Source organism: Myotis brandtii, unplaced genomic scaffold (genome assembly GCF_000412655.1).
Source record: "Myotis brandtii unplaced genomic scaffold, ASM41265v1 scaffold628, whole genome shotgun sequence".
NCBI lineage: Eukaryota > Metazoa > Chordata > Mammalia > Chiroptera > Vespertilionidae > Myotis > Myotis brandtii.
In genome coordinates, this window is record NW_005370403.1 from 1,021,267 (window position 1) to 1,043,855 (window position 22,589).

Genomic DNA, 22,589 nt, shown 5'->3' on the forward strand with positions numbered 1-22,589 from the left:
TCATTAACCACTTGATCGATTTTTAAAGCAATGTTTCCCCAAGGAAAGCACTATGAATACTAAAAACACACAACTTCAGTGAACACAGCAGTTTCTCTCACAGAAACTGGAATATATTCTAAGCAGAATTTTCTAACTATTGCCACTTCTGTTATTGGCTATGAGAGAAAAATGCTATAAAATTGATAGAAAGCGGAAATAAAGAGAATTTCAAAAGTTATATGATGTATTCAGTACACACTCAATCCCTTATTTTGAACATTATAAAGGAAGCATACAATTTTTATTAGAATCTGTTTTCTCTACCCCTCCCATAAATGAGTAATAAACGATTAAAGAATAGAAAGATATGCGATGATGCTAAAGATATGTGACTCCAAAGGAAAAGATGCAGCCCTCGTCACTGTGTGGACTTACCTGTCCAGTGCCAACCTCAAAAGACTCATAATCCACATGCACAGAAGACACACAAGCACCGACTGGAAGTCTCCTCTTAGACTCACTGGACTCTGAGGGGAGAGAAGCCACTTCTTTAGCTTTCTGAGCACTTCCCTCTTGTCCTTTTGTCAAAGCCGCCATCGCTGCCTTCTTTTCTGAGGCTGCTTTTTTCTGTTCCTGTAAAATACCAAGATTTCATGACATTACCCTGAGGGAAAGGTTCAGTTATGAGCTCTCACCACGACACATGCTACCTCAATGTTAGGGAGTGATTAGTAATTTCTGAGGCACAATGACACTGTGTCATTAGAGAAATGTCCCTTTCAGGGACACATCCTATATAATAAAAGGGTAATATGCAAACTGACCCTAACAGCCGAACGACTGGGAATGACTGGTAACTATGACACACACTGACCACCAGGGGGCAGATGCTCAATGCAGGAGATGCCCCCTGGTGGTCAGTGCGCTTCCACAGGGGGAGCTCTGCTCAGCCACAAGCCAGGCTGATGGCTGCCAGTACAGCAGTGGTGGTGGGAGCCTCTCCCGCCTCCTCAGCAGCGCTAAGGATGTCTCACTGCAGCTTAGGCCTGCTCCCCGCTGGCAAGTGGACATCCCCTAAGGGCTGCCAGAGGAATGTCTGACTGCCAGCTTAGGCCCAATCCCCTGGGGAGCGGGCCTAAGCCAGCAGGTGGTCATCCCCCGAGGGGTCCCAGACTGCGAGAGGGCACAGGCCGGGCTGAGGAAACCGCCCCCCCCACCCCGAGTGCACAAATTTTTGTGCACCGGGCCTCTAGTATTGAATATTTAGTAAAGAAGCGCCATGTCTAAAATTTACTTTAAAATTCTTAAGAGAAAAAGATTAAGAGGCAATGAAAAACAAAAACAAAACAGCTACAATTTAGTCTAAATATAAATATTACTAGAGGCCCGGTGCACGGATTTGTGCACATTGAAAGGAAATTAATTAGAAGGTGGCCGGTGGGGCAGGACTGGGCAAGACGGGCAGGACACAGGCCCTGGAGCCAACCTCCCGCAGTCCCACCCCAGCCGGCTGCACCTGGGGCAGCGCCGGGGCTCAAAGGGCATCTGCAGAGTGAGTGGGGGTCCCCCCAGCAGGTGGGGTCCCTAGGACGGGCCTACAGGGATCGGGCCAAAACTGGCAGTCTAACATCCCCCGAGAGGTCCCAGAGTGCAAGAGGGCACTCTGCAAAGTTGCTGTCGCTCAGCAGCTCCTGTGTTGAGCATCTGTCCCCTGCTGGTCAGTGCGCGTCATACCTACCAGCCGGCTGGCTGGTCGCTTAGCCTTTTATATATATAGATCATTCTACTGTTTGTAATACTTTTCTAATAAAAAGTTTAAAACTGCCAATTTCTTCCTTTTAAATTAAAACTTTAGACAGTTTAGAAGTACTATATAATTTTAAAATACATACTTCTATAAAGATGTGTAACCTAGGAGAAATTTCTTCATTCAACATTATGTCTGCATGGAGCCACTAACAAATTTCTCTCAAAAGCATTTTGGAAGGAACAAATAAGCACACTGTGGTCTATTCATACAATGGAATAAAAATGAATGATTTTGAGTAAAAAAAGGCACATACCAAAGAGTCCATACATATTGTTTCTCCCTTCATACACAACAGGCAAAACTTTCAAGAGTGTCAGAAATCAAAATAATGGTTAGTTGTATGGCGGGAGAGTTGGCTAGAAAGAAGCACGTGTGACAGAAATGCTCTATTTTTGTCTTAGGTTGTGACTACACCAGTGCAAGAATTGTCACAACATATTGCCCCAAATACTTATGATCAATTTGTTCCCCAAAATAAATGTGAACAAAAGCTTTGGGAGCATTATGGAGCAGGTGTATCTAGTACGATGGAACCCACTCACTCTGGTTTGTCATCACAGCCTGAGGCAGCGGCAGCAATGCCAGGGAGGTGAACAGCTGCCCTGGGTGGACTTGTCCCTCCCCACAGGCACGTGCTCAGTGGCCCTCATTCCCCAGGCTGAGAATGACCAGGAAAGTCTCTATTTAAGCACTTGTTGACAACGCCTCAACAAAACCGCTGGCCAAACAGGTCTCATCTATTAACAAATTCCAAACCCTAGGAAAGCAGGAAGAGTCCACTTGGTGACTTCAACAGGCAGGACAGAAAAAAGAAAGCTCTTTGCCCCCATTACGTTCAGGAAGGTTTGTTATCTCTTCCCTCTGAAGGCAGCACAAGATTAAATTTCAAACCCAAAATGAAGACCATGTCCAGTTTCTTAAATTTGCTCTCTCGCTCTGCAGAACCTCCAATTGTATTAATAGAACTCATTCCAAATTGCTAAGAGAGCTGTCTAAATAGGTCATAAACTGTCCTATGCCAAACTATTGTTGTTTCCCCTAGCCACATGCGATAATTGTAAAAACAAAGTGAACCAACATACACATACATGACTACCAATATTCCCAACACTAAGAACCATTCCTTTTCAAATGGGAATCACTAAGATAGTTTACAAAGGGTAAAAAAACACTGGCTACAAATACTTGATGTCCTTATTATAAAGTAATTAGCTAATTTTGGTCCCATTATTTCAGATGCATTATATCAATAGCGTACACCATATTATCTTATTATTTATCTGGAAGCACCTTATTACCTATGAAAATTGAAGAGCGACCAATGGCGACATGGCCAAGAAAATGTCATGGTTCATCCAGAGGCAAATGCATCTGATTTAAAAAAAAAATAAGGTCACTTGACTGATTTTCACTCCTTTCAAAATATTCTTATAATGCCATAACTTATATATCGAAGCAACTACAGTGTATAAATCAGGCTCCTTCTAAAAATTTTCCAAGAACAATGGAATACTTTTTCTTTTATTACAGAATACAGTCAAGGACATGCTATAGGGCCTGAGGGCAGCTTTTCATTTGTTTTTGTTTTACAGGCTGTGTTTTGTTGATGTGCACATGGGGACAAGTATTAACGGAAAAACCAGGAAGGAGTCACTATGTTGAAAAACCCATTTATTATAGAAACATTTGCTCATGGCTAAAATTTCATAATGTAGTTTTAACACTTATTTTTATATTATTTTAAAATTTCTAAAGGTAAAATTAAGATTTAGATTAAAAAGGGGATTGGTGCCAATTTATAACTGATGACAGGTCAACATTCATGATGTTTGTTTAAAGGCATCATGACTTTCATAGCCGTATGAACGTTTGAGAACCACTCACTCGAAAGATAAAATCCAAACTTCCACACCTGCCATTTGGGCCTTCAGGACTCTGCCCTCCCTGACTCTCGGCTCATCGGCTGTTTCAGCTGCAGGCCCTCTCCTGGAAGGCCATGTCCCCTGGTCCTGCCTCTCCTTCAAGTTCAAGCACCAACACCTTGGGGAAGTCCTCTCTTATCAACCCATCCCTTCTCCTGGGGCCAGAAAGCATGAACAATACTGTTCCAGGACTGATGTGTCATAATTTGTGCTCAAATATCTCCCTCTAACTCAGCGGTTCTCAACCTGTGGGTTGTGACCCTTTTGGGGGTCGAACGACTCTTTCACAGGGGTCGCCTAAGACCATCGGAAAACACATATAAAATTACATATTGTTTTTGTGATTAATCACTATGCTTTAATTATGTTCAATTTCTAACAATGAAAATACATCCTGCATATCAGATATTGACATTACGATTCATAACAGTAGCAAAATTACAGTTATGAAGTAGCAATGAAAATGATTTTATGGTTGGGGGTCACCACAACATGAGGAACTGTATTAAAGGGTCGCGGCATTAGGAAGGTTGAGAACCACTGCAATATGCCAAGGTTGTAAGTTTGATCCCCACATACAAGAAGCACCCAATGAGTGCATAAATAAGTGGAACAACAAATAGATGTTTCTCTGTCTCTCTCTAAAAGCAATCAATAAATTAATTTAATTTTTGCTTTCTGGCTATTATTAATGAGATGTGTGTGTATGTTATCTTTAGAAGGTGAGAGGGATTGGGAAGAGAAAATGAGCGAACATCTATTGGGTATTCATCTTCACATGCATTACTTCATCCTCATTCGAACCTTATAAGGAAGGTATCATGCCCATTTTAGAGATGAAGGAAACCAAGGATCAGAAAGGGTAAGCAAACCGCTCATGGATATGTAGTGAGTAAGTGGCTGAACTGGGAAGCAGGGCAATCAACTCATCTGTTTATCCAGGATTTATCCAATTTTTGCCCTGGGAAATTCCCATTTTAAAACTGAAAAGTACTTTGTCCAGGGAATTCTCTCTGTTCCAAGGAAACTGGGTGGTCAGTTACCCTACGTGGAACCTAAAATCCAGCATGGCTGACTCCAAAGTCTGAGCTTCCATCAGCCCCATCACTGTGTCCAGGAGCAGGGAGCACGCTAGCTGGCCTACTCATGAGGGTATTCATGAAAACTTCCAAAACCTAAGCTAGTCACACAGGGCCTTGTTTTCTTTGGGACAAGATGAGCTTTACCAGTTTGGCAGCCTTGTGCTTGACGAAGTTGGCTATCTTCTTCCTGGGCCCCAGGGGTATTCCCATTTCCTTCAGGTCATCAACTGTGCACATCAGCTGCAAAAGAACACAAACAAGCACGTTCATGAGTCTAGTGACAGACTTGAAATTGAAAAAGGAAATTATAAAGAAACTACACATCTAAAGCAATCTAAGATCCAATCAATTCTTTTTTTTTTTTTTTGGTAAGTTATTAGTTTTTAAATCATGGGTTAATTTAGGCTGTAAAATCTTAGCCCTCCACATCCAAATCATTCTATTACTTTTTTAACAGAAAACTCATGCAGGTTGTACAAAATTCAAAAGCTATAGTCAAGCTGAAGGTTTCAGGTCTCTCCCCTCCAGTCCTGCCCCATCCACCCAACCATCTCTCTCAGCTGCAGCTGATGGCAACTTGTTTTCCTTCAAGAGACAGATCTTACACATACACAGCATCTATATGCTTTGCTGTGTGTGTGTATGTCCTACTATGCAAACAGGTCTGAACTTTTGGTCTTTTCACATGCTGTACCTAAGAGATCATTTCACACCAGTATCTCTGACATTGCCTCATTCATTTACTAGCTACAGGGTACACCATCACATGGATGCACCATAAATGACCTCACTAGTGCCTTACTAATTGACACCAACTGTGTTTCTAAGTTTTGCTAGTACAAACAGTGCTACAGTATCCTTGTACATATTTTTTGTGTGTATATTTCTCCACAGGAAATATTCCTGGCAGTTAATCTGTTGGGGTAAAAGGTATGTATTTTTTATATTTTAAAAGACACTGCCAAACTGCCCTCAAGAGAGATTGTACCAATTTATTCACTGTTTCCAACAATATGTAACAGTGCCTATTTCCCCTCATCGTAGCCACATAGTATATAGGGTGAGGCAAACATAGGTTTGCTAGTACACTTGTTCATATGGAAAATAATACAATCATTAATAAACAATAATAAACTGTCTCATGTACTCACAACTGTAAACCTACTTTTGCCCCACCCTATATTATGAAACTCTTTATTTTTGCCAAACTGATAGGTTAAAAATCTCGTTGCATTTTTTTTTTTAAAGAACATTTTTCTTTTTTTAAAAATATGCTTTCTATTGATTTTTACAGAGAAAGGAAAGGAGAGGGGTAGAGAGATAGAAACATCGATGAGAGATGAACAGCATCATCGACTGGCTGCCTCCTGCACGCCCCTGCAGGGGATCAAGCCCATACCTGGGCATGTGCCCTGACCGGGAATCAAACCAACAACCCCTTGGTTCCTGGGTCGACGCTCAACTGCTGAGCCACCTCGGTGGGGCCTCACTGCACTTTTAATTTGCATTTCGCTTATGAGTTTTCTTATAAGCTGTTTTTTTTTTCCTGTGTATCATCTGTTCTTATTTTTTGCCTCTTTTCCTATTGTGTTGATATATTTATGTAACAAACTTGCAGAAGTTTTGAATAGTAAGGAAATAAGCCATGTGTCTATAATGTGTGCTCCAAATATTCTTCTTAACCTATCACTGGTCTTTAGATGTTGTTTATGGCATCTCCCACTATGCAAGTTTTTTTCATTTATGACTTTTGGGCTTTGTGTCACACTTAGAAAAGCCTCCTCAGATTGTGTTTTACAAACAATTCTTGCCCACCCGATGTGGCTCGGTGGTTGAGCATCAACCTATGAACCAGCAGGTCACGGTTCGATTGCCGGTCAGGGCACATGCCTAGGTCGCTTGATCCCCAGCAGGGGGTGTGCAGGAGGCAGCAGATCAGTGATTCTCTCTCATCATTGATGCTTCCATCTCTCTCTCCCTCTCCCTTCTCCGAAATCAATTTAAAAAAACACACACACAATTCTGTGTTTTTCAATTTCTTTTTTTTTTTTAAATATATATTTTATTGACTTTTTTTACAGAGAGGAAGGGAGAAGAATAGAGAGTTAGAAACATCGATGAGAGAGAAACATTGATCAGCTGCCTCCTGCACACCCCCTACTGGGGATGTGCCCGCAACCAAGGTACATGCCCTTGACCGGAATCAAACCTGGGACCCTTCAGTCCGCAGGCTGACGCTCTATCCACTGAGCCAAACCGGTCAGGGCTTTTCAATTTCTTAAACACTTAAATTTCTGCCTTATCTGGAATGTATTATGATGTATGAGTGTTCAAATCATTCTTAATTTTCAATTTATACACAGGAAAAAAAATTTTAATAAAAATGAATCAAACTATCATCAGTACCAGAGATTCCATATCAATCTTCTCCTTTTCAAAAGTGCTGACGTATTCAGAGAGACTAAGTGCTGCCAGGGTTTCCTGCAGAGTCAGGACTTCTTCATTTTCAACATCAAGGTCACCGGGCTCATCCAAGGCCAGCTTTGGGTCTTCAGGCGTCTGTGAGATAAAGTTGGGGAAACATTACAAAGCTCAGAAAAACTCCCATAAAATTTCTCCCTGTCTACAGAAAATCTTAACCCATTCTGCTCTAAAAACACATCTTAATTTTTGTAGTTTGTCATCCAAATTTGTAAATATTCTGAAAAAGCATATAAGTTAATAATCACTCATGCTCCCATTTCTTACAATAACAACAAGCTATATGATTCCATTACACTTGTAAACCTCAGCATATTTTCATATACAGACAGTTCAGATTTTGGAAAAATGTTCAGCTCAAACTCCAAATCTAAATGTTAACTGGGCCGTACCTGCTTCTCCTGGACACGTGGCTGCTTCACAGCTCCATTAGCAACAACAAAAGACCCTGAAGCCTTTGGTAAAGTCAAATCTTTTTGATTAGACAGAATGTCAAACAATATTAAAGAACCTAAAAAAAAAAAAAAAAGCAGCATTTTGCTTTATAATGTTCTAGGTGCTTTTTATATCACTAAATAAATTCTCCTACTTTTTCTCAAAGTCCCTAGTCAGAAGTCATACCAAAGTTAGGTGTTAATCAAGATCTGATAATCAGTGTTCTTGTTTTACCAAACAGCGGAATAAATTAAAATATAAAGCAATTGTAGGTATTCATGGAAGGTGAATAGCAAAGGCAGAATCTAAACTCAAAGCATTCATCTCTACCCTTTATAAAACCTGAAATCTACAATTCTAAAACTTGCACCAACAGTGTCATCCACAATGAAAGCAGTGCTGACTCAACAAATATTTTGCTTAACATGTGAATATTTGACAATTTTACCTAAACTGTGACCAGCAACAGAGATCCCTCCTTTGAAGTCTGGGTTCCGACTCATAAAGAGTGCGTGCAGACGGTTTATCTCCAGTCCCACTTTCTCCACAATCTTCTGACAGTAGGTGGGGCTATTATAAAATAGAATATCTAGCAAGGTTTCATTGGTAAAGTGACGAAACCGACCAATACTTGGTAAAGTGATTTTCTTAATATTCCTATTTAGAAAGAAAAAAAAGTATATTGTGAGAAGGTACCTTAAATCTATGAATTTTTTAAAGCTTAGATCTTGAATCCTGAAAGTACAGTGAGTAAATAAATCCACAAAATAATTATGAGTTGATTTTGTAGACAGAGTTATAAATACACCAAGATTAGCAAAAAAATTGCTGTTTGTGCCTTTAACTGCAGTATGACTTTTGGGATTTTCTGAAGTCATATAAAATAAGGCTTATGAAAAGATTTTTAATTTTAAAGAAGAAAGCCTATTCTTTCATTGTTTTCCAATTTATTGGAAATCAGGACACCTTACAGCAAATGTGGGTGGTAAGGACAATAGAGAAAGCAGGAGAAAGAAAAAAGACTAAAAGAATGAAGCTCTTTCCTGATTTGAGAATGTCCATAGCAAAGTTCAAGAACATCCACAGAGAAAGAAAACACCCTCATGACATGACCCAGCATGGTCATAATGCTGTTTGCAGGATCAGTTTTATTAAATCATGTGCCTGAAAGATTATGACTTTCACCAAATTTCATATGTTATTAGCCCTGTGTTCTAGCATAAATATTACCTAAAAATTTAAAAAATTATTTAAATCTATGGTTCTCAATTGAAAGCTTTCAAAATTGAGTGGGACCCAGTTGGCGTGGCTCAGTGGTTGATCACGTCAGGTTTCGATTCCCGGTCAGGGCACTTGACCGGGTTGCAGGCTCAATCCCCAGTGTTGGGTATGCAGGAGGCAGCCGATCAATGATATTCTCTCATCACTGATGCTTCTATCTCTCCCTCCTCACCCTTCCTCTCTGAAAAAAAAAAAGTACATGTAAAAAAAATTTTTTTTTGAGTGGGGACATTCTTAGTTGTCACAGTGCCTGATGAGTGCTGTGGGCATTTGGTGGCATTTAGACTAGGATACTAAGTGGCCCAGAGTACACATGCAGCAATCGGACATGACAATGAACTGTCGTGCCCAAAGAGCTGCCACTGAGAAACAATCATCTAAATCAGTGGTTCTCAACTTGGGTGCTTTGAGCCCCAGGGGACATCTGGCAATGAGTACAGACAGTTCTGGCTGTCACATCACACTGTGGGAAGGACCGTGCTACCATTATCTACTGGGTAGAGGCCAGGGAGGCTGCTAACACCCTAGAGCGTATAATCAGCCCATATCTAAACCACTATGCATCAGTATTCTAAAACCAGCTTAAACTTCCTCGACTGTCTTAAATATTTATAATAAGAATAAATGCATACACAGAAAAGTAGCAAGTAAATTTAACAACCAGTTTTTAATTATATGTCAGAGCAAGTATAAACTTAAAATAAAAAAAATACATCTCTTAAAATATATATGCATATATGTTGAAGTCATAATAAACTACTTCACATTATGGTTTAATTTTTTAATCTACAATTGAATAATCTGAAAAGCAAGTTCTCAAAATCCACGCACCTGTCGACACCTGTTGCATCCCCACCCAAGGAGCTGTGCCAGTGAACGGGAAGGAACTCCACTCTGCTTATTTTCCGATCATCTAAAGCTTTCTTGAAATGAGTCTGCAGCAATTTGAGAGAAACCACCCTGAAATCATCCACTTAAAAAAGAAAATCAGGGAAAACAATAAATTTAATTAATATAATGTTCTTAGCTTGATTGGTAGTTAGCAATTACCTCATCTATGCCAGTATTTTGCAAGGATTTAGCCCCCATAACAATAAACCTAAAACTTAGAAAAGTCTTTCAGACGCTTCATTATTTTAGAGGTATGTATAACTGACTGAAAAACTTTAACTATCACATCCAGACAGCATGGCACTGTGGGTACAAACTCAAAAGCCAAACTACCTGCTCCAGAACTTACAGACCAGGATCGGGGGAGGTTACCAGCCTTTGGGCCTCAGCTCCTCACCGAACAGTGGGGGCAACAGGGAGAGCACCTGCTCCCCAGGCTTCATTGTGAGGGTGAAATGGTACAACACATGCCAGATACTTGACACACACCAGGTGTTCAAAAAATATGAACTATTATACAGACATAAAAGTAAAACTTCAAAAATGTCTGTAGCCCTGGCCGAGTAGTTCAGTTGGTTACAGTATAGTCCCAATACACCAAAGTTGCGGGTTCGATCCCTGGTCAGGACACATACAAGAATCAACCAATTAATGCATAAATAAGTCAAATAACAAATAGATACTTCTCTCTCTCCCCCCACCCAAAAAATCAATAAAAAATAAAATATTTCTGTAAACCAGGCAGATTCATACTTCCATTAAACAACTTCTCACAACTAATTCTCTATAAATCAGTTTGATATACAGGTGTTCCTAGTTGCTGGAATTGCTCAGGCAGAGGTTGTCAGAAAGGCTAAATTATTTCCATGATCCTATGTAATTCTTCACAGTCCAAAATTGTATGAGTTATACATGTCATAACAACAAATCAAGTACAAATTAATACTATCAATGATCATTTAAATCTCCTTTTAAATATACTTGCATTTATTCCAGTCCCTCAGCTGGAAGCCATTTTAAAAATGAACATTTAAAAGTCCTTTTATTAGTTCTCAAATCATACCATGAAATGACTAACACTTACCACATTCAATAATACTTCTAAAGCGCAAGTCACATACTGGTCCAATGCCATGCACCATGAACACCAAATGGTCAACCGGAGGCATTTCCCCTACAGAAGAAAGACAAATATACACACAAGCTGGAAACTTGTTTGGGTTTTCTTAACTGAATAGCAATATTCTAGATATCCCTTTTGTCATCACAAACTTACCAAAGCAATTCATGACCCTTCCAACTTAATAAGCGTCTTTATCCTCTACCAAATTAGAAGAACAAAACTCAAAGTCGGTCTTGGTACATAACAGTGAACTGAACCAAGGAGTGGAGGAAGCAGGCTGTCTCTGGTCCCAGAAGTTATCAGCATATGATGACCAGCAGTTGTGTACCTACAGAGGCTCCATAACCTTGTGATTTCTTCAGAACTCCACAGGGCACTAAATCCCATATGGAGAAGCAATTTGTCAATGTAAAATTTTAAAATCTTTTCCCCAAATCCTTCTCTTTTATTTGTTAGATTCATATATACTATATAAAGGGACATCTCCAAGTAAAATCTACTATTTTACTCTGGTTATTTCATTCAGATTCAGAATAAGTGTATTCATTTTGTAATCTCATAAGACAATAAAACAAATCTAAAGTATGTAACTGTCAAAATAAAATCCATACTTTAAATGGTATAATAGGAGAACCAGAGCACAAACACTGGGGCAGGGGTTAGCAAACTATGGATCACAGGCTAAATCCTTCTCCCTGCCTGTTCTTTATAAATAAAGTTTATTGAAACACAGCTATGCCCATTTGTTTACATGCTGTCTATAGATGCATTCACACTACAATTAGAGTTGAATGCATGCAACAGAGTCTATATGGCCTGCAAAGCCTAAAATATTTACTATTTGGCCTTCACAGAAAATGTGTGCCACTCCAGCACTAGAGCAAGACAAACTAATTGAAGTATGACAAAACAAGCCCAAAAACACAGCCAAAAGCCTACTTTCAATCAGCAAAGTGTTTCTTTAAAACAATACATATTTTAAGAGTCCACATTACATGGTTTGTATACCTTCACAGAATTCTAAATTTAAAAATAGATAAAAAGGTAATAACAATTTTTTAAAGATATGTGCCAACCTGATATGGCAGGAAATACTAACAACTGTTTTTTTAGTCATCATTCTAAAGGATGATGGCAAAACAGAAGTTTAGAAATGACATCAGTCCTAAACCAAGTTTACACACCATCGGGAATTTCATCAAGGTTATCGTCAACTCCACGCTTCACAACCCTGGGTCTGGTCTGTCCATCTTGTGTGGTCCCCCATTCATCTGGCACTGACGAAGGCTGGAACTGAACAATAACCTTCAAGATACAACAGGAAGATTATGACAGCTCACTACCAAATTCACTTCCACTACAGACAAAATAATGGTATTTCAATACATAATAAACTACTTGAGAGTATGGATAATTTATACATCAAGTACTACCCATGTTCCCCCAAATCCAATCTGTGATGGTCTTGCTAGTGATCATTAACCATTAAAACTAATCAATACCATAAGCAAATCAATACCATTATTTCCAATGCTGTTAGAAAATGACACAACTAAATCAGAATATACCTCAATTTAGAAATGTAATATAAACACCCAAGTTTACCCGTAAGAAATTAAGAAAAAGTTACCTGCAATAGAGGAGTCTATTTACAAATGCATTTTCAATGCCAAACACTGATTTACCCACCACTTTTTAGGAAGACATATATTGTTTAATCCAACTATATTAAATTAAACCTGGTGTCATGAAAATACCTCTTTAAAAAAATGTATGCAAGATGTTATGCAAAATTTTTCTGTTTGTACACAAAACAAAAGGTTAAAAAATGTAAAACAGAAAAGGATAAGCATGGTCACCATCAAGAGGAGAAACTGGGACAGTATTTACAAGAATCTGATTCTTATTTCCCAGGGAAATTCTGGGGGCCCATAAAGTAAAACAATCATAGAGAAAGAATGAGCAGGAACAGTTCCTGCTTCAGAATTGTGCAGTATTCACCTTAAGTTGATTTTTTCCCTCCTTTTGCAATGGATGAATTGAATACATTTTTCATGCATGTTTTCCAGAAAAATAGGAGTATTAATGTTATTAAAAAGATTATTTTTTTATTAAAAGCTATTTATATTATAGAAAGTATCATTAAGCCCTAGTTGGTTTGGCTCAATGGATAGAGTGTCGGCCTGCGGACTGAAAGGTCCCAGGTTTGATTCCGGCCAAGGGCACATGCCTGGGTTGCTGGCTTGATCCCAAGTAGGGGGCATGCAGGAGGCAGCCAATCAATGAGTCTCTCTTACCACTGATGTTTCTATCTCTTTCTCCCTCTCTTTTCCTCTCTAAAATCAATAAAATATATTAAAAAAAGAAAAAGAAAGTATCATTAATATATATTCTTTATTTCATAATCTGTCCCATAGTCATGCATTGTTTTGCACCCCAAATGTTTTATTGTTCATATCAGCAATGGTCACCTCTTCTCTTGGTCTTTGGAGAAGGCTCAGGCACTATTCCATTTATACTGATACTAGTGAATAACTACTTAAAAAAAATAGATTAAAGTTTATCCTTTTTTTCTCTTTTTACATGAATCCCCCATCTTCCATCCTCTTTTATAGTTGAGAATGCCTCAATCATATGAAATTTGTTACCAAAATTAATACAATTTAGAGTATCTTCCTGATTGCTTAACCCTCTACAGAGGTATGCTCATGAATAATACTTTTAATATGGGGAAATGGAAACCATGAACTTTTTACCATTTTAGACTATTTATCTAATATCTCAATAATAAAAGCAGTATTATGTCCCATTTCCAAGTGGTTAGGGCTCACTCTCCAACTTTATTAAATTGCGGTTGAGCACAGGATACATTCTTAAACATTTTGAAAAACATTAACCCAAGATGTAGGGGTTAAGGCTAGTCATCACTCCAGAATCTGATATTTTACTCAGTATTTGAAATAAATGATTAATTCCCTAGGAAATAGTTTCAGCAAATGTTCAGGTGCCACACCAGAAAAAGTGCGATAATTTACTGAGTTTTCTAGATTAGGCATATGATTGGAATACAACTTTATAAAGAGCACACATTGGCCCTGACCGGTTTGCCTCAGTGGATAGAGCGTCGGCCTGCGGACTCAAGGGTCCCAGGTTCGATTCCGGTCAAGGGCATGTACCTTGGTTGCAGGCACATCCCCAGTGGGGAGTGTGCGGGGGGCAGCTGATCGATGTTTCTCTCATCGATGTTTCTGGCTCTCTATCCCTCTCCCTTCCTCTCTGTAAAAAATCAATAAAATATATATTAAAAAAAAAAAAAAGAGCACACATTGTATACTCTAGTGAAATAGCATCACTAAAAAATCTTCACTTATGAAAATCAGTTACCTATAGTCTTGAATAGTGTACAAGGACTCTAATACAAATACTCTTAATATTTTGCTATTGTAGAACCCTTAAAGGGCATAATTATTGGAGATTTAGGTACTTCACTAAGGCATGTATATAATATTGCCAACAGGAAAAATAAATTTAAAGATTAGGGGAAGTTACTTCTCTAAACTGTCTTGGAATAGCTCAGAAGAATTTACACTCTATTAAGCAGGAAACCAATCTATTCTTTTGCAGAAGATTTCTTTTTTTTTTTTATTAAGTTTTATTGATTTTTTACAGAGAGGAAGGGAGAGGGATAGAGAGTTAGAAACATCGATGAGAGAAACATCGATCAGCTGCCTCCTGCACACACCCTACTGGGGATATGCCCGCAACCAAGGTACATGCCCCTGACCGGAATCGAACCTGGGACCCTTCAGTCCCCAGGCCGACGCTCTATCCACTGTGCCAAACCGGTTAGGGCATCTTTTGCAGAAGATTTCATAACTTATTAAAACTTCATCATTCACATTTTGTGTCTTAGATCTATTCAGTTATAATACATACTACCATCCCAGTCTTTTCTGTATCAGGAGTTGATTACAGGAAAACTCAGTGACATGATACAAATCTGAGACTCTGATGGTGGAAAGTGAAGTTTTAACAGAGAACCAACCGTGTTTTACCTGAGTGTCAAAAAAGCTTTGAGCTTCCTTGCACAAAATTTATACAATTTTTGCTCTTTCCACATCAATTCAGTTAGTCCACTTTCCCTGGGACCTCTCCACCATTAAAACACATACCACATACCATATTTCGTCATTGATATTTATTTTCAAGAGTTATTACAACCAAATTAAGTCTGTTTGAGAGGTGTAAACAAATTTGATAAAGAATATAGATTAAGTGATCTAGCTAAAAGCAAAGTAAATATTAAGCAAATCCCAGCAGAGTTTAAGCAAACAGCATTAAAAATAAGAAAAAAGGGACAGGTGGTTCTCAGAGACAAAGAACCAAAAACCGAATTAAATGCTACATGGGAGACGAGGCTATGTTTTAAATCATGACAACATAGTTGCTTCCAGGTACTTTAGTATCAGAGATCAATTCCAATTGATCACTTCCTATGGCCAGCCATACGTCATTGAATGTGGTATAACTAACTATTGGCTCTACAGTTTCATTTGGTCACTTGAGCAATATTTCCTTCAGTGACTATTTTGGAGGGGGGACGAGCAGGTTTAAAGAAAGTAAAACCTAATTTTAAACACATTCTAGCAAGAAATAATCAACTGTTTGAAAATCATGCTTTAACTTTTTGTTATATTCTCAGCTATACAAAATTGTGTATATAAAAATTTTTAAACTGCTGTTAATTTGAAATCTATTAACCATATTGTGGAATTTGGTGTGTTTTTTTAAAAGATGTTTCTAATTGGATTTTTAAATCAAGAATGGAATTTAGTCTCTATTTTCTTCTTTTTTTAAATATATTTTATTGATTTTTTACAGAGAGGAAGGGAGAGGGATAGAGAGCCAGAAACATCAATGAGAGAGAAACATTGATCAGCTGCCTCCTGCACGCCCCCCACTGGGGATGTGCCCGCAACCAAGGTACATGCCCTTGACCGGATCGAACCCGGGACCCTTGAGTCCGCAGGCCGACGCTCTATCCACTGAGCCAAACCGGTTCTGGCAGTCTCTATTTTCTGATAGAACCTAAGCTTTTTGTGGTTCTTAGTGTCCTGTGTAAAAGTTAGTCTCAAAGTAATCAACTTTGAGGTTTTTCCTTCTACTCTGCTTTGTATTACAAGCCCTTTAGGAAATGGAACCTGGTGAATATACAAGGAATTGTAAAATATTTTAATGTGTAACTTTTCAACTGTGAAACTATGACTATTGTTTTATTGATGAAAACAACTGCTGATAAAGTTTTTTGTGTAAAGTGTAGTTCTTATTAATCAGGAAAATAATCAATGACTTGATTAGAATGTATATACCCTCTTGGATTTTATTTTAAGTGGATTGGTAATTTTCACATAGGTAAAACACAGTCCATCTTTATTCTTTTTTCCACGAAAAAAAAAAAAAGAGGAGAAACTGGGAGGATACAGAAGAGTAAGGGGCTTTTATTTTCACTTCACACCTTTATGTACCGTTTAAATTTTGTTGACATATAAATGTGCTTTTATTTTTATTTTTTTAAATATCAATAAGGATTGTAGATGGGGAAAGGGGGCGGGCTAGAAGGGTCAATGGGTAAGAAAAGGGTACATCTGTATTACTTTCAACAATAAAGATAAATTTTCAGAAATTAAGGACTATAGATGTGGTTAGAATATAAGTTATTTTACACTTTCCTATAATAAGCAAATGGCCTGTTGTGAACAACTACTGTGTGCCAAGCACTATGCTAGATGCTTTTGCATAAATGCCTCAACCTCATCTCAAATATGCCCTGGGGAGGAAAATCTTTTTTGTTGCTCGTAATCCTCACCCAAGGTTATTTTTCCACTGATTTTTAGACAGAGTGGAAGGGAGGGGGAGAGACACAGAGAAACACTGATGTGAGACACACACATTGACTGGTTGCCCCTGAATGCACCCTGATCAGAGCCAGGGATCCAGCCTGCAACTGAGGTATGTGCCCTTGACCTGAATCGAAGGCAGTTAAGGGCAGGGAGGAACATCTTAGTGCAAATGAGGAACCTGTGGCTCAGAGATGAAGGGTGGTAAATGAAAGAATGCCAATACCATTAATACCTTAAAAAAAAAACACACAACAAGTTTCTAAAGATGATAAAAAGAGGAAGAATATGTTTTCCGTCTCAAAGGTTGAAACAAACCTTCATTAAGGGCAGGGTAGACAAACTACGACTTTCAGGCCAAAACTGGCCCACCACTTGTTTTGACACAGTTTGCTTGAAAACAGCCATGCTCAATGTCTGTAGCTGCTTTCAGGCTACAAGGGCAGAGTCAACAGCTGTCACAAAAACCATGTGGCACAAAAAGCCTTAAATACTTTCTCTCTAGCACTTTACAGAAAAAGTCAGCTGATCTCTGATCAAGTGCAAAAATTTATCCAGCAACTTCTATGCTGTATACTAAGCTTCAGCTAATATGTTGCCATAAACAGGAACTTCATGAAACAAATTTAAATTTTATTTTTATTTTTCTTGTTAATCCTCACCTGAAGATAAATTATCCACTGCTTTTCAGAGAGAGTGAAAGGGAGGGGTGTAGAGAGAGAAACATCAATGTGAGAGAAACACATCAACTGGTTGCCTCCCACACATGCCTGCAGGGAGGGGGCAGTGCCACAGATCAATGTGAACTATAGTAAACTTAAAAGCAACGGACTTGTCATACATATATCCCTACTGCAGAAATTAATAAAAATAAACGTTTAGCAAATACATTTGTCAAAATTATTTAAATGAACCTAAAAACTTTAATATCCTAAAAACTATCATTACCTTTGGATTGTGCATAACAATAGTCTCTCCACTTGGAAACTCTAATCTGCGGTGCCACTGATTTGTGGTTACAGCTTTTTTATATTCGACCTACAATAATGAAAACAACATACATCCATTAATACAAATTATATCACATTGAGAAAAAGTGGAAGAAATTTACAACTATGATGGTAATAAAAAACAGTAATAGCAGCTCTCATGTACTAACTGGTTACCATACTTATCACTTTACATGTATTACCTCACTTAATTACTCTCATTCATTCCTAAATAACATTATCTGCATTAGACAGAGGCAAACACCAAGATTTAGACTATTAGTTTCTTAGAGCTGCCAAAAAAAGTACCACAAACTGAGGGCTTAAAACAACAGAAATGTATTCCCTCGGTTCTGGATGCCAGAAGTCTGAAATCAAGGTGTCAGAAGAGCAAATGGTATAAAAGGGCCATGTTTCCTCTGAAACCTACAGGGAACTCCTTCATTGCTCCCTAGCTCCTGGTGGTTTGTCAACAATCTTTACTGTCCATTGGCTTACAGGTGTATCACTCCGATCCCCTATTCTCACATAGTACTCGCCTTCTGTCTGTCCCCTTGTAAGGATACCAGTCACATGGGAACAGAGGCCCACCCTACTCCACTATGATCTCATCTTAATAACATGTGCAACAAGTCACATTCTGAGCTGCTAGAGCCTAGGACACAATTCAACTCCTGGCTGACATTTTTTAAATAAAATTGGTTTCTTTTATTACTATTGGCCTGGTGCACGGATTCGTGCACACTGAAAGAAATTAATTAGAAGGTGAACAGTGGGGTGGGATTGGGCGAGATGGGCCGGACATGCCCTGGAGCCAACCTCCCTCAGTTCCTCCCAGCATCTGCGGAGTGAGCGGGATCCCTCCAGCAGGTGGGGTCCCTCGACTTGACCTGTGGGGATCGGGCAAAAACTGGCTCTCCGACATCCCCCGAGAGGTCCCAGAGTGCGAGAGGGCACTCTGCAAAGTTGCTGTCATAGAAGTGTGGAACGCAAATGCAAGTGTGCAGTAAACCAGGTTCTGGGTGACAGTGCCCCAGCAACAACATAACCCATGGCCCAAAGTGTAATTGCAAGGCCCTGTGAGAAATCAGGCTCCTTCCTCTCTGGTTTCGGGGTGCATCACCCTAAAACTGCTGCTGCCAAGTCACTGCAGCTCGGCAGCTCCTGCATTGAGCATCTGCCCCCTGGTGGTCAGTGCGCATCATAGCAACCAGTCAGATGGTAGGAGGGACACTTAGCATATTAGCCTTTTATATATATACACTAGTGGCCTGGTGCACAAAATTCGTGTACTGAGGGGTTGTCCCTCAGCCCGGGGTTGTCCCTGCACCCTTTCCAATTTGGGACCCCTCGGGGGAAGTCTGACTGCTGGTTTAGGCCCAGTCGAACATCCCTCTCGCAATCCGGGACCACTGGCTCCTAACCGCTCACCTGCCTGCCTGCCTGATTGCCCCTAACCATTCTGCTTGCTGGCCTGGTCGCCCCCAACTGCAACCCACCCTGCTAGCCTGCTCGCCCCCAACAGGCACCCCCTGCCAGCCTGCTTACCCCCACTGCCTCCCCCCCCCACGCTGGCCTGATTACCTCCAACTGCCCTCCCCTCCTGGCCTGATTGCCCCTAACCGCCTCTGCCTCGGCCCCGTCACCATGGCTTTGTCCAGAAGGTTTCCCAGTCTAATTAGCATATTACCCTTTTATTAGTATAGACTAGAGGCCCAGTGCATGAAATTCGTGTGTGTGTGTGTGGGGGGGGTCCCCTCGGCCCAGCCTGCACCCTCTACAATCTAGGACCCCTTGGGCGATGTCCTATTGCCAGTTTAGACCCGATCCCTACAGGATGGGGCCTAAACCAGCAGTTGGACATCCCTCTCCCAATCTGGTGGCTTCTAACCACTCGCCTGCCTGCCTGATCACCCCTAACCACCTCGGCTTGCTGGCCTAATCGCCCCTTAACTGGTCCCCAGCTGGCCTGGTCGCCCCCTAACTGCCCCCCTGCCAGCTTGGTTGCCCCCTAACTGCCCTCCTGCCGACATGGTCACCCCCTAACTGCCCCCCTGCCAGCCTGGTCACCCCCTAACTGCCCCCCTGCCAGCCTGGGCACCCCCTAACTGCCCCCCTGCCAGCCTGGGCACCCCCTAACTGCCCCCCTGCCAGCCTGGGCACCCCCTAACTGCCCCCCTGCCAGCCTGGGCACCCCCTAACTGCCCCCCTGCCAGCCTGGGCACCCCCTAACTGCCCCCCTGCCAGCCTGGGCACCCCCTAACTGCCCCCCTGCCAGCCTGGGCACCCCCTAACTGCCCCCCTGCCAGCCTGGGCACCCCCTAACTGCCCCCCTGCCAGCCTGGTCACCCCCTAAGTGCCCCCCTGCCAGCCTGGTCACCCCTAACTGCCTCCCTGCCGGCCTGGTCACCCCCTAACTGCCTCCCTGCCAGCCTGATCACCCCTACCCACCTCTGCCTTGGCCCCTGCCACCATGGCTTTGTCCAGAAGGAAGTCGGACGTCCAGAAGATGTCCAGTCGACCTGGTCTAATTAGCATATTACCCTTTCATTAGTATAGATATATTATTATTATTTTTTTTAATCCTCACCCGAGGATATTTTTCCATTGATTTTAGAGAGTGTGGAAGAGAGAGGGAAAGACTAGGGCCCAGGCTGGGGAGGAGCCTGAAACCTAGGTATGTGCCCTTCTCCAGAATCAAACCCAGGACCCTTCAATCCACAGGCCAACGCTCTATCCACTGTGCCAAATCAGATGGGGCTTCCCGGGAGACATTTTAAGTTCACAATTACATGAGATTGCACACTCCCACCCACAACTTTCTGACACCAAAGATCTTCCTTGTACACAGAATCAAGACAGGCACTGTTGGCCCCGGCTGGGTTGCTCAGTTGGTTACAGTGTCCTCATACACCAAGGTTGCAGGTACAATCCCTGGTCAGGGCACATACAAGAATCAACTAATGGCCAGTTTGGCTCAGTGGAGAGAGTGTTGGCCCACGGACTGAAGGGTCATAGGTTTGATTCTTGTGAAGGGCATGTACCTCATTTACAAGATAGGTACCTGGCCAAAGTCTGGGCATATGTGGGAGGCAACAAATCAATGTGTGTCTCTTTCACACTGATGTCTCTCTATCTCTCTGTCTCTCTCCCTCCCTTCCACTCTCTCTAAAATTCAATGGAAAAATCAACCAATGAATGCATTAATAAGTGGAACAACAAATCAATGTTTCTCTCTCTGAAATCAATCAATACATTAAAAAATTTAATTAAAAAAAGAAAGAAAGACTCTCTTGTAAACAAAGTCTGCTCCCTGTGGGTGGTATTTCATGCAGCTCCAATGTATGCAGGGCCTACATTTTTTTAAGAAAAGCATAAAGGGATAAAGCCCACCTACCTCCAGTTTTTCACTGAATTCCTCTGTATAGGGAATAAACCTGCTATCTGTGTCTCCTTTGTAAAACCAAGTACAGCGTCTCACTTCAGTGGGCTCCTCTTCCCAGTACACAGCTTTCCTCACTCGGTCATAGAGGTAAACATCATAGCGCCCTCCATCCGTGTCTAGAACCACACTCTCAGGGTCTGGCTGGACTGGAGCACAAAGTCCACAGTGTAATCCAACAGTTACAAGGCATATATAAAGTAATAAGTAACGAATACAGTGACCAGTTGATCCTTAAAGACAAAGAACTAAGCTCATTTTTATTTAAAAATACCTTAAACCTGGCAGGAGTGGCTCAGCTGGTTGGGCATTGTCCTATGGATGGGAGGGTTGCCAGTTCGATTACCAGTTGGCACATATCTGGGTTGTGGGTTTGATCCACAGTGGGGCTGAAAACAGAAGACAACCAATATGTTTCTCTCTCACATTGCTGTTTCTTTCTCTCTCTCTCCCCACTTTCCTCTAAGCATGTCCTCAGGTGAGGAGTTAAATAAATACTTAATTTAATAAGTAATTTAAATTTAAAAAAGAATAGATTTTTAAAACATTAAAAATAAAAAGAGCTAAAGACTAATCTGTGCTGATCAAAATTATGATCTTACGTGAAGAAATAACTAGGGCAAAATTTTAAAACATGAACATAAAATAATTCAAATAACTGGTAATTTTTTTAAACCAAAGCAGCAAAATTTATGAATCATATTTCTGAAGAATATTATTAGACAATTTTTAAGTCCCATGGTGAGATATCATCAAGATAAACAAAGACACCTTTTTTCCCACAGGACTTCTCACAGCCTGAACACACTCCTGTGCACTGTCTGTCTCAAATGGGAGATGTAGTCAAGCACTTCCACACTCACCTGACCATGGAATACTTTTTCCACAGCATCTTAAGAAATAAGGTTTACATAGAAAATGCTCTATACATACAAATGAATCAGGGAAATAAGAAAATTGACACCCCCCAAAAAAGGAGAAAAAAAAATTGACACCGGGATTATATGAGCTATTCTGTTTCTCTGATTTAAAATCAGAAAAATCCTTTAAATAAGAAAATTACTAAAACACTTCTTCAGATACCTTTCTCAAATAACTCAGAACTTATATTAAAATCACCATCTTGCCAAAACTGGTTTGGCACAGTGGATAGAGCGTTGGCCTGCGGACTGAAAGGTCCCAGGTTCGATTCTGGTCAAGGGCATGTACCTGGGTTGCGGGCACATCCCCAGTAGGAGATGTGCAGGAGGCAGC

General features: G+C 40.5%; 1 protein-coding gene across 2 annotated transcripts in view; it reads right to left on the minus strand.

Annotated features, from left to right (window-relative positions):
* Nucleotides 1–22,589, minus strand: part of SEC23IP (SEC23 interacting protein) — a 43,327-nt gene that overhangs the window by 14,806 nt on the left and 5,932 nt on the right. For both annotated transcript variants that reach the window (XM_005880160.2, XM_014528290.1), the window contains exons 4-13: nt 21,291–21,484; nt 17,853–17,942; nt 12,192–12,312; nt 10,969–11,058; nt 9,825–9,966; nt 8,161–8,369; nt 7,670–7,788; nt 7,203–7,355; nt 4,941–5,036; nt 418–615 (exon numbers count right to left, since the gene is read on the minus strand). In XM_005880160.2, coding sequence (XP_005880222.1) covers nt 418–615; nt 4,941–5,036; nt 7,203–7,355; nt 7,670–7,788; nt 8,161–8,369; nt 9,825–9,966; nt 10,969–11,058; nt 12,192–12,312; nt 17,853–17,942; nt 21,291–21,484 — 1,412 coding nt within the window. The remainder of the gene's footprint in view (nt 1–417; nt 616–4,940; nt 5,037–7,202; nt 7,356–7,669; nt 7,789–8,160; nt 8,370–9,824; nt 9,967–10,968; nt 11,059–12,191; nt 12,313–17,852; nt 17,943–21,290; nt 21,485–22,589) is intronic.